Genomic DNA, 8,905 nt, shown 5'->3' with positions numbered 1-8,905 from the left:
GCTAAATATTAATGCTAGCAAAAAGTTTTTATACAGAAATTGTAGATCTCGTCGTCCTCTACAAGAAAGGTCTGATGCAATTTTCCCGTATCTCTAACGGTTTGGAAGTTATTGGCAAAAAACGAAAATTTCGCAAAATTTGAAGGGGTACCCCTTGGAAAAATCTCGGAAAAATTGAAAATTTTTTGTGCGGCGGAATTTCGAAAAATGCTTCAAGTAAAAGTTGTAGATACTATTTTTATCTGCTAAGACGGTCGTATACAATATTTTGCGTAAAAAATTGCAGACTTTTGTGCGAAACGAAGTCCCATAAAGTTACTGAAGTTCGAATTCAATCAATCAAAATTCGAATTCATTTCCAAAGGCAATATCAGAGAGGAAGAAAATTCTCTCTGTAGGCACTTCGTGCTTGTATGTAAACTTTTATTTATCCGTATTTATATACCGTATACAAATATGGCGGTTCAAACGTAAATCGCGATAGGTACGTGCGGTCGAAAACGGTTTCGTCGCGTATGTTCTCAAGTTATTTTATATTACCATTTGGAAGTAAAACATGGAGGAAACATCCACGGTGAAAAGTATGATCAACAATCGAAGCCGCGACTGTCTGAGTTGCAGAATTTTCAGCGGTTGCGGCCTTATCGGTTCCGGCCTCTACGTTTGGCATCACACCAAGAATATGCAAAAGCCGATTGGAAAAACTGTTATGTACTCGATTGGAACCGGTAATCAATCTCTTATTTATATAAATTCGCTCGAGTTCTAATTAAACCGTCGATTTACCTAAATCAGGAAATGTCGATTCTATCGAGGTTAATTATTATTAATAATTATTAAGAATGTCAGTCATAAAATTAATTAAAGACGTCTTCTTATCTTTATTTTTATTATCTACGATTATTCAATTATTAAATTCCTCAGGTAAATGTAATATAATATTCGATACTCCAAGTAATGAGGTTAGCGCGCGAAAACTGCATACATTTAAAAAATGTATCTATGTTCCAGGTTTGATGGTCCTGGGAACGACTCGTGTTTTCGACCTGCCACCGTTTCGAAATCAATTCAGTCACGGCTAATCACTTAAATGAATCACATCAGTCGCATGCAAATGTCGTGGCAACTTTTTGTTAACCGTATCCATATATTTCTTCGCAAATGCAAAATACAAAGACGACTCTGGCCCTAACAGGTATTTCCTAAAACCACTTAATTTTCTTATACAAAAGAGTCTATTTTCGTAGTCGACCTTTTTCCAATACCGCGATTCCGAGTGGACTGTTTGAAAAGCGATAAGAAGGCGTGCATCAAGAATTATCAATACAATTTTTGTTGAAAAGATCCTATCAGTCTCGACATTTAATTCTTATTATTGAGGAGCAATTTCTTCTCAATGCATAATACCGTTTATGTAATTCGCTTAAGATGAAATACAAACCATCTCCGATTATTTCATATACACTGTTGGTATAACAGTGTATAAAAGTATTCCGGAAAGTTTCCCTCGCCCACACGTTTACCTAAGCGCGCCTATTGCGATACAATTTCGGAAGATGCACCGACGACAAATCCGCCGGTCTTACTTGTTACTAGCACGGTTTACTGTTTGTATTTACTCGCGAATAATCAATGTTTGCACGCCGGCGACTGGCGGCTTAGAAGGCTTTTGTAATCCCATTGTCGCCGAACGTCAAACAATATCTGTCACTTTAATAAACACGTTGCATCCGATGGGCTATTGTTTACGACCGATAAAACAGTAATAATAAAAATTCCATCGGGATGCATCAGACGGTTGCATGTTGATAAACACTGATAAACAACATCTTAGGTGATCGGACGATGTTTCGAAACGTTCGACGCCGCGAGAGCAAATCTCGTAGTGCCATTCAGTTTTATCAGGTGATTGATAAACAGATACACGTGACTTTAAGTCTAATCCTGATTAATAACCGATAATAGGGCTTTTCAATCATTCACAGATTCATTTATACAAAAGGTATCTTTATTTCCATACAATGTTACAAATTTTATTCCTTTTAATACTAATCGGTGGTACTGTCTGGTTATAAATAGAATTTAATTAAATGCATATAGTTAAGAGTTTATTTTTATCAATAATCGAGCTATGTACCATCCACGTGTCGTACAATTTCATGTCTATCTCCTCGCGGATCTCGTCGATCGTTCGATGCTCTAGAAGGCCAAGGCCGATGAAAAATATTCCTAAACAGATCGGGCTGGCGATGGACTGATCCATGCAAGTCTTTTTCACAACTGACAACGCATTCCTTCCGGGGAGGATCCTGTTTAGGAACATGTAGAACCAGTGATGGAACGGTCCTTGTAATAGGCCTACGATTATCATGTTTCTGGTTCGCGTGTAATCGTGGATGTAAGCCACTGGACTTGGGAGCTTCTTTTCCGGGGATGCTGCCATCACGTAATTTCCATGCGGCAGGTATTTGTGCTTCCTGAAATATTCGCTCCGCTGTTGAAGCACGTCCCCGGCTCCCATCATCAAACCGCAGCTCACGGTGTTCGTAACTAATAGGTACTTGCCTGTGAATATTAGATTCGTTAAAATACATATCTTTATATTTTTATGTACTATGTACTTACCGAACAGTTTCTTCCAAACAGTCATTTGTATTCGAGTTCTATTCGACCGTCTGTTGAAATTTGTTTCCTATTCTCGATTCGTATTGAGGATTCTTTAAACGCTAAATGATCATGCGATTATTCTTGATCTTTTGATGCTTGTGGAGGCGAAATCGTGGCTGAATGCGACCTGGTAACATACCGTCTCACGACTAACAGCTACGAGCTAAGTACCTTTCGCGTCGTACTTCAGAACTGCATATAAGTTAACATTTTGCAATATTAATCTGCGCGTTACTGAATAGAAATTTGCGAGACCGCGGTTATTAATTAATGTACATAATTTACTATCTACTACTTATTATGAAACCGTATAATTCTGTAATTAACATATACATATACAGAGATCATTAATGACTTTAACATTGATACAATCGTCTAAAGTAAAGCTATTAATAATAATGTTTGATTGTCAAACACAGATCTGCTATCTATTATGTATTTCTGTGTCAAGGAAATGGTATTAGTTAATTCTTAGAAGTGAAATCTCGTTTATTATGAGATTGCAACTTACAAGATCGCATCTTTTTCGCTGGATACCCGCATTGTGCACACTGCGATTTTTGGATGTGGTACGAGCTGCGCCCACACCGTCTGCACAAGGTGTGTGTCTTGTTTCTCCGCTTACCAAAACTCGATGTACCCTTCGTCTGCGAACATTAAACAATTAATTTTTAATAAGACAGTCAGATATTCCTTATTCCTTCAGGGAAACCTCGTGTCAACTAGTAAACACTGGCCGTATAACCTGAACCACCGTTCAACTTCAATAGTACATTTATTACGACTTTTATTCAAATACTATAGTTTTAAATTAATTTTAGACACTTTACAGAAGAGCATCGAACATTTTTTAAGTCTATAATTTAAATGATTGATCGGAAATTTATGGATTTTAAAACTTATCTGTACGTGCTTACCATTTTGCACGGAGAGACGATACGAAAGAGGAGTTCACGTGTGTTCGTAAATCTGTTTCCCTCCAGGGGGCAGAGGTTCTCATTTGAAATAAATATACTCGATACATGAACAGCTGTTCAATTGTATTATATTTTTATTGTGGAAAAAACGTACATAATTTATTATACAGAGTTCTTATTTAATTATCATTAAATTTCTATCAATTTATCGGGATCAGTAAGAACCTCGCGAGAATGTTGGCTTCCAGATGTTACGATATGCTGAGGACCCACCAGGCAGTCTTTTAACTCAGTACCTTCTTCGATCACACAGCCGTTGCATAGTATGCAATTCTGTATTACACATCTGTAGAAAATGATTTTTATAATTATCTTTAATTAAGAATTGATCTCCTATTCTTACTTTTGTTTAATCGTCACGTTCTCCATAATAACGCTCTGTGATACTCTGCTCTTAGGCTCGACGACTGAATTTGGACCGATGTGGCTTTGTTTAAGCGACGTCTTTTCATCGACGAGTGCATTATTGCCCACGCGACAATCTTGCATTTGCGTACTACGCACTGTCGCATTAGATGCTATGTTTGGTATCGTCTGTTCCTCATTGCCCCACCATTCTGATATCTAATAGGAATAAATTTATAAGATAAATTGCAATACAATTTATAAATTGAATATAATTATATTATTTTGGTTGACCAAATGCTGCAATTTGGTACCAGATTCTGTACCAGTTACTAAAGTAACTCCTGTACCTTAGTGTTAGCAAGGTGATACATCTGTATAGTATTCGCCCTCAAGCCGAATTTCCCAGTACCAATATAAGCGTAACACCTAATCACATCCCCATGATAAGCGTCCTCCAAATCGGTATCATGATCATTGAACGCAGACATTTTTCTGATCAATTCATCCAATGGTTTCTCCATAGCAAAATGATAAATATCGTCCTTTACATTCAACCGTACAACAGAGGTGTTCTTGTCGTCCAGGTATTGTTTAGGTGGTTTAGAAAGTTGTTTCCTAACGATGTACGGAAGGAGCTCGCCCTTCAGCGTAGTAAAGTTTCTATAAAAAAAATGTACGACATAAAATGTTGATAATAAATGACTGATTTTCTGTACACTCACTTATTGTGCACCAAGAAATCCAGCACCCATTTGTTAATCACGTACAAATGAGTGTCCATCAATTTCGAATGGATCGTGAAGCTTGGATGTTTTTTAAGCAACGTTTGCGAAATTTTAATCGTTTCTTCGAAGTCCGAGGCAGACGCTAGGAAAATCAGGCGGCCAGTTTCATTGCTGATTCCAATTAAATCAGTCTCAGGCTTCTGTTTATTCTTTGGACCTGGCGTTACGAACTCGTCAGGTACTTTGGGTACAGGAAGCATCAATGCAGTGATACTGGCATTATGCTTTCTGTACATATTCAAAATCTCATGTATATCTATATTAGTGATCAGGTCACAAGAGATTACTATGAAATCTGTATGAATCTTTTCATGAATCAGCCTCACAGAGTCAGCCGTTCCCAGATCTTCTGCATCCTCTATAGGAACAATATCTGCTTTGATTTTAAGATTCAAATTGCTTAGAGCCAACGACACGTTGGTCTCCATGTTAGCTGATACGATGACTATGGCTTCCTTGAAGCCAGCACGTTCTAATAACTGAAGGGGGTACCAAACCATGGGTACGTTGCCTATGGGCAATAAGCATTTATGTTTGCCATGGGTGAGCTCTGTCATGCGGGAGCCTCCTCCTCCTGCGAGCACCACTGCTTGGAATTCTTTATAAATAACCATTTCCTTCACGTACTGCAAAATAAATCAAAAATATATTCTTTATCCATTGAAATCTTAAATTTCATGTACATACTTGAAGAAATGAAGTAATTCTTATAACTCTCTTAATATTTTAATAATGTATATGACGTATCGTCGAATGCCATCAACAGCAACAGCACGTTGGCTGTTTTATCTCTGACACGCTTAGGTTAAACCGAGTCGTAAATATACAACAGGAATGTACTCGTAATTACCATATTTTTTAATAAGAATTATAAACTGGAATGAAGAATAATAGGAAAATTGTTATACGAATTTCGAACGGGCCTGAATTAAAAAACTGCATATAACATTGACAACCTATAACTTTTTGAGGTTATCGCATATTGTATTCAGGGGAACGCATCTGAGAGAAACATGTGTGAAATTGAGGAAGATACGATTGCCGTGGGCATGTACGTGATAATAAAGAAACTGAATTTCAAGAAAATTTATAAAGTGACAGCAAACGGGAGTCTGATGTTGGGAAAGGATTTGGTAGAGATGAGCGCGATTATAGGAAAACGTTTCTGGAGCACGTTTGAGATGATACCGACGAAAGAAGGCAAACGTGCATATTCGCTGAAGGAAGTATTAGAAGCAGAATCGTTAAACGATTTATTAAACGAGCTACCAAGCGGTAGCGACAATCGTACCATAATCGATGATGGCACATCGCAGAAACTTTCTAAGGAGGAGATTCTCCAGTTGCAAGAATCTGGGAAAACCGGTAAGGAGATCGTAGGCAGTTTGATAGAGAATAACAAGTCTTTCTTGGACAGGACTGAATATTCCCAGGAGAAGTACCTGAAGAAGAAGGAGCAGAAGTACCTGAGATATTTAACAGTGTGCAGGCCGAATATAAGCTCATTGCACGACGTGTACTTCAAGTTAGATCTTAATAAAATTGGAGGCTTGAGGATGGATTCGTTGGCACAGTTACTATCGTACAGCGACGTTCAATCGGATGGTCTGCATATTTTGTACGACAGTGGGTCTCAAGGATTACCAGCTGCTGCGATGTTGAACAGAATCGGTTCGAACACGAACGGGCATTTAATCAATTTACATCCTGGGAACGTTCCCCAAGCGATGCTCGTCAACGCTATGAATTTTCCTAAAGAGCAAACTGACAGATTAGTCAATGTTAATATTTACAGTTTCCTGAGATTGTATTACCAAGGTGAGAATGCTGTGTGGAATAATATTTCAAACAAGGACCACAGTAATTGGATAAACAAGGTGAAAGAGAGTAAAAGGAAAAAAGAGGAGGAAGATCTCATTGAGAAACCTCAAACAGAAGAAATTTCAAGCAACGTTGTTATCAATGAGTCAGAGAAAGTGTTAAACGACGAAGTAAATGAAGAACAAAAAACAGACAGTGGTTTGAAACGGAAATTTGACGGAGGCAATGAATCTTCGGATTCAACGCCTGCAAAGAAGCCGCGGTGGTTGTTGGACACTCAACGCGCCGTGGAGCTTGTGCAGGGCTCGAAGGCCCGAGGATTGACCATCGTGTGCAAGGAACATCCCTTAAACATCGTCACAGCACTTCTACCATTTCTGGGAGCGTCCAGACCGTTCGTCATTTACCACGCTTACCGGGAACCCCTGCAAGAGGTTTACGTGGCTTTAAAACAGACCCAGAACGTGATTAATCTAAGACTGTTTTCAAATTTCTTGCGTTCTTATCAAATCCTGCCAGACAGAACGCATCCTGACATTTTAACTAACGATACAGGCGGATATTTATTAACTGGCTATTTAGTTGAACAATAAATGGTACCATTTGTTTTTTATATAAATATTTTATTCGTAATTCAATTTTTCAATAAAGAAATGTTTTGCATCTTGAATACATGTATATATGTTTCATTTGAAATCATTAGAGTGGCAGTGGTGGGAGTAAGCTGAGTTGTAAGACTAGGTTCGAACAGCTGATCGTTGACAAAGTTAGGTCACTCGGAACCTGCACAGTTTACGGAATTTCATCACAAGCCATTCGAATGCCTGAAGAAATATACAATTGATAAAACCCAGAGTTAAGCACTCGAAACAATGTCGATGGCAACGGCAGATGGACGGAGGTAGTATTCAAATGGTTAGGAACGTGATTGAGAATTTGTTTTTCAAATGGATTCTGTGAAGCTGTTGCCGCTGAAACCCTCGTCGAAGAGTTTGTACATGATTATACGGAAGAAGCTGCACGTGAAACTGAACATACCGACTCTGTTAATTATATTATCGATCGTCTTCTTGTGCATTCATTATTTGCCTGCCACCAAATGCTCCCCCAACGAGCAGTCAGTCAAGAATAAGTCAAAGTTCCGGCTGGTGATTCTTGTGTTATCCAGTCCTGACAATCTAGAACGGAGAGCGACGATAAGGAAAACATGGATGGCACAGAAACAAGCTACTGTTAAGCATTTCTTCGCTGTTGGGACTCTGAACTTGTTACCGGAGCAAAGAGAGACTTTGCAATCTGAGAAACAGAAATTCAATGATTTGTTGATTTTACCTAGACTACCAGATACGTACGGGACTCTAACTAAGAAAGTGCTGCACTCATTTAAAGAAATTCACGACTATTATGAGTTTGATTTCTTACTGAAATGCGACGACGACACGTTCGTCTTGGTGAACAAGATTTTGAAGGAACTGGACAAGTGGGACAGCAAGGGAACGCGGAGGGAATTATATTGGGGTTTTTTTAACGGAAGAGCTCAGGTGAAGAGGAGCGGACCTTGGAAGGAAACCGATTGGATATTATGTGATTATTATCTGCCTTATGCCCTCGGAGGAGGATACGTTTTATCTTATAATATCGTCAAATTCATCGCTACAAACGTAGAACTACTTAAGTAAGACCTAAGAGTTAGAAACGCCTGGAACATGCATGAAACTGGTTGCAATTTTCAGATTGTACAAAGCGGAGGATGTGTCCGTCGGCCTTTGGATTGCCCCGTTGGCGAACATTGAGAGGAAACATGATATACGGTTCGACACGGAGTACAGGTCACGTGGCTGCTCGAATCAGTACATAATCACGCACAAACAGACGATTGGAAGCATGAAAAATATGCACGAGTATTATCAAGCGACTGGCTCGTTGTGTGCGAAAGAAATTCGGAATCGTATGAGCTATAAGTATAACTGGACGGTGCCACCGAGCCAGTGTTGCACTTTGCAGTCGAACATTCCATAGCGAGGGGCTGACATCGAGTACAGTCGATATTCTAGTCATTATTTCTATTTGAAATCGTATTTACCCGACCGAACGAGTATTCTCACGAGTTTTCCCATGGCTTCATAGTTTTTGTAGTTAGTCAAATAAGGGACACCGAGGGTTTAATAGAAATGCTATATGCTATATGGAAAACCTATTGCAATAAATAAGTTAATCATACTTACGGTTATCACTTATGAGCAAATGCACTTCGGTAGGTAATCGAACGCGAGACGCATGTTTTGTAAAATCAAATATATTTTTCTC

The 8,905-nt window shown here is 38.7% G+C and overlaps 5 protein-coding genes across 6 annotated transcripts in view; 3 read left to right on the top strand and 2 right to left on the bottom strand.

The window, feature by feature from the left end:
* Positions 1 to 3,677, bottom strand: part of RpL37-1 (ribosomal protein L37-1) — a 63,773-nt gene extending 60,096 nt beyond the window's left edge. The window contains exons 1-2 of the mRNA XM_018020508.2: positions 3,585 to 3,677; positions 3,179 to 3,314 (exon numbers count right to left, since the gene is read on the bottom strand). Coding sequence (XP_017875997.1) covers positions 3,179 to 3,314; positions 3,585 to 3,587 — 139 coding nt within the window. The 5' untranslated portion in view covers positions 3,588 to 3,677. The remainder of the gene's footprint in view (positions 1 to 3,178; positions 3,315 to 3,584) is intronic.
* On the top strand, positions 439 to 1,491 carry LOC108622568 (uncharacterized). Of its 2 annotated transcripts, XR_001916496.2 has the most exons (3): positions 439 to 728; positions 1,012 to 1,195; positions 1,248 to 1,491. XR_001916496.2 is itself a non-coding variant. In XM_018020509.2 (2 exons), exons 1-2 carry the CDS (start codon positions 557 to 559, stop codon positions 1,080 to 1,082), a joined length of 243 nt encoding a protein of 80 aa, XP_017875998.1. In that variant the 5' UTR covers positions 439 to 556; the 3' UTR covers positions 1,083 to 1,491. The 2 variants fall into 2 exon arrangements, 1 of the variants encoding a protein (XP_017875998.1); XM_018020509.2 differs by having other exon boundaries at positions 1,012 to 1,491.
* Positions 3,678 to 3,753: 76 nt separating the features above from the next.
* Positions 3,754 to 5,556, bottom strand: eIF2Bgamma (eukaryotic translation initiation factor 2B subunit gamma). The gene is made up of 5 exons (XM_018020560.2): positions 5,465 to 5,556; positions 4,715 to 5,403; positions 4,340 to 4,652; positions 3,988 to 4,208; positions 3,754 to 3,930 (listed from the first exon to the last, which is right to left on the bottom strand). Exons 2-5 carry the CDS (start codon positions 5,389 to 5,391, stop codon positions 3,774 to 3,776), a joined length of 1,368 nt encoding a protein of 455 aa, XP_017876049.1. The 5' UTR covers positions 5,392 to 5,403; positions 5,465 to 5,556; the 3' UTR covers positions 3,754 to 3,773.
* Positions 5,557 to 5,604: 48 nt separating this feature from the next.
* Positions 5,605 to 7,392, top strand: Trmt6 (tRNA methyltransferase 6 non-catalytic subunit). Its single transcript, XM_018020559.2, has 2 exons — positions 5,605 to 7,194; positions 7,302 to 7,392. Exon 1 carries the CDS (start codon positions 5,791 to 5,793, stop codon positions 7,189 to 7,191), a length of 1,401 nt encoding a protein of 466 aa, XP_017876048.1. The 5' UTR covers positions 5,605 to 5,790; the 3' UTR covers positions 7,192 to 7,194; positions 7,302 to 7,392.
* On the top strand, positions 7,355 to 8,818 carry beta3GalTII (beta-1,3-galactosyltransferase 6). Its single transcript, XM_018020562.2, has 2 exons — positions 7,355 to 8,273; positions 8,332 to 8,818. Exons 1-2 carry the CDS (start codon positions 7,546 to 7,548, stop codon positions 8,615 to 8,617), a joined length of 1,014 nt encoding a protein of 337 aa, XP_017876051.1. The 5' UTR covers positions 7,355 to 7,545; the 3' UTR covers positions 8,618 to 8,818.
* The last annotated feature ends 87 nt before the right edge of the window (positions 8,819 to 8,905 follow it).

This window comes from Ceratina calcarata, unplaced genomic scaffold (assembly GCF_001652005.2).
Source record: "Ceratina calcarata isolate Rehan_Ccalc_2016 unplaced genomic scaffold, ASM165200v1 scaffold229.2, whole genome shotgun sequence".
Taxonomy (NCBI): domain Eukaryota; kingdom Metazoa; phylum Arthropoda; class Insecta; order Hymenoptera; family Apidae; genus Ceratina; species Ceratina calcarata.
The sequence above is the reverse complement of the archived record's forward strand: the minus strand, read 5'-3'. Positions and strand labels throughout refer to the sequence as shown.

What these genes read in the sequence shown, in the direction of transcription:
- LOC108622568 (XM_018020509.2), top strand. Translation starts at nt 557, where the DNA reads ATGGAGGAAACATCCACGGTGAAAAGTATGATCAACAATCGAAGCCGC. An exon ending in TATGTACTCGATTGGAACCG is followed by an intron (nt 729 to 1,011) that starts GTAATCAATCTC and finishes TCTATGTTCCAG; the next exon opens with GTTTGATGGTCCTGGGAACG.
- eIF2Bgamma (XM_018020560.2), bottom strand. Translation starts at nt 5,391, where the DNA reads ATGGTTATTTATAAAGAATTCCAAGCAGTGGTGCTCGCAGGAGGAGGA. An exon ending in GATTTCTTGGTGCACAATAA is followed by an intron (nt 4,653 to 4,714) that starts GTGAGTGTACAG and finishes TTTTTTTTATAG; the next exon opens with AAACTTTACTACGCTGAAGG. An exon ending in AACGTGACGATTAAACAAAA is followed by an intron (nt 3,931 to 3,987) that starts GTAAGAATAGGA and finishes CATTTTCTACAG; the next exon opens with ATGTGTAATACAGAATTGCA.
- Trmt6 (XM_018020559.2), top strand. Translation starts at nt 5,791, where the DNA reads ATGTGTGAAATTGAGGAAGATACGATTGCCGTGGGCATGTACGTGATA.
- beta3GalTII (XM_018020562.2), top strand. Translation starts at nt 7,546, where the DNA reads ATGGATTCTGTGAAGCTGTTGCCGCTGAAACCCTCGTCGAAGAGTTTG. An exon ending in ACAAACGTAGAACTACTTAA is followed by an intron (nt 8,274 to 8,331) that starts GTAAGACCTAAG and finishes TGCAATTTTCAG; the next exon opens with ATTGTACAAAGCGGAGGATG.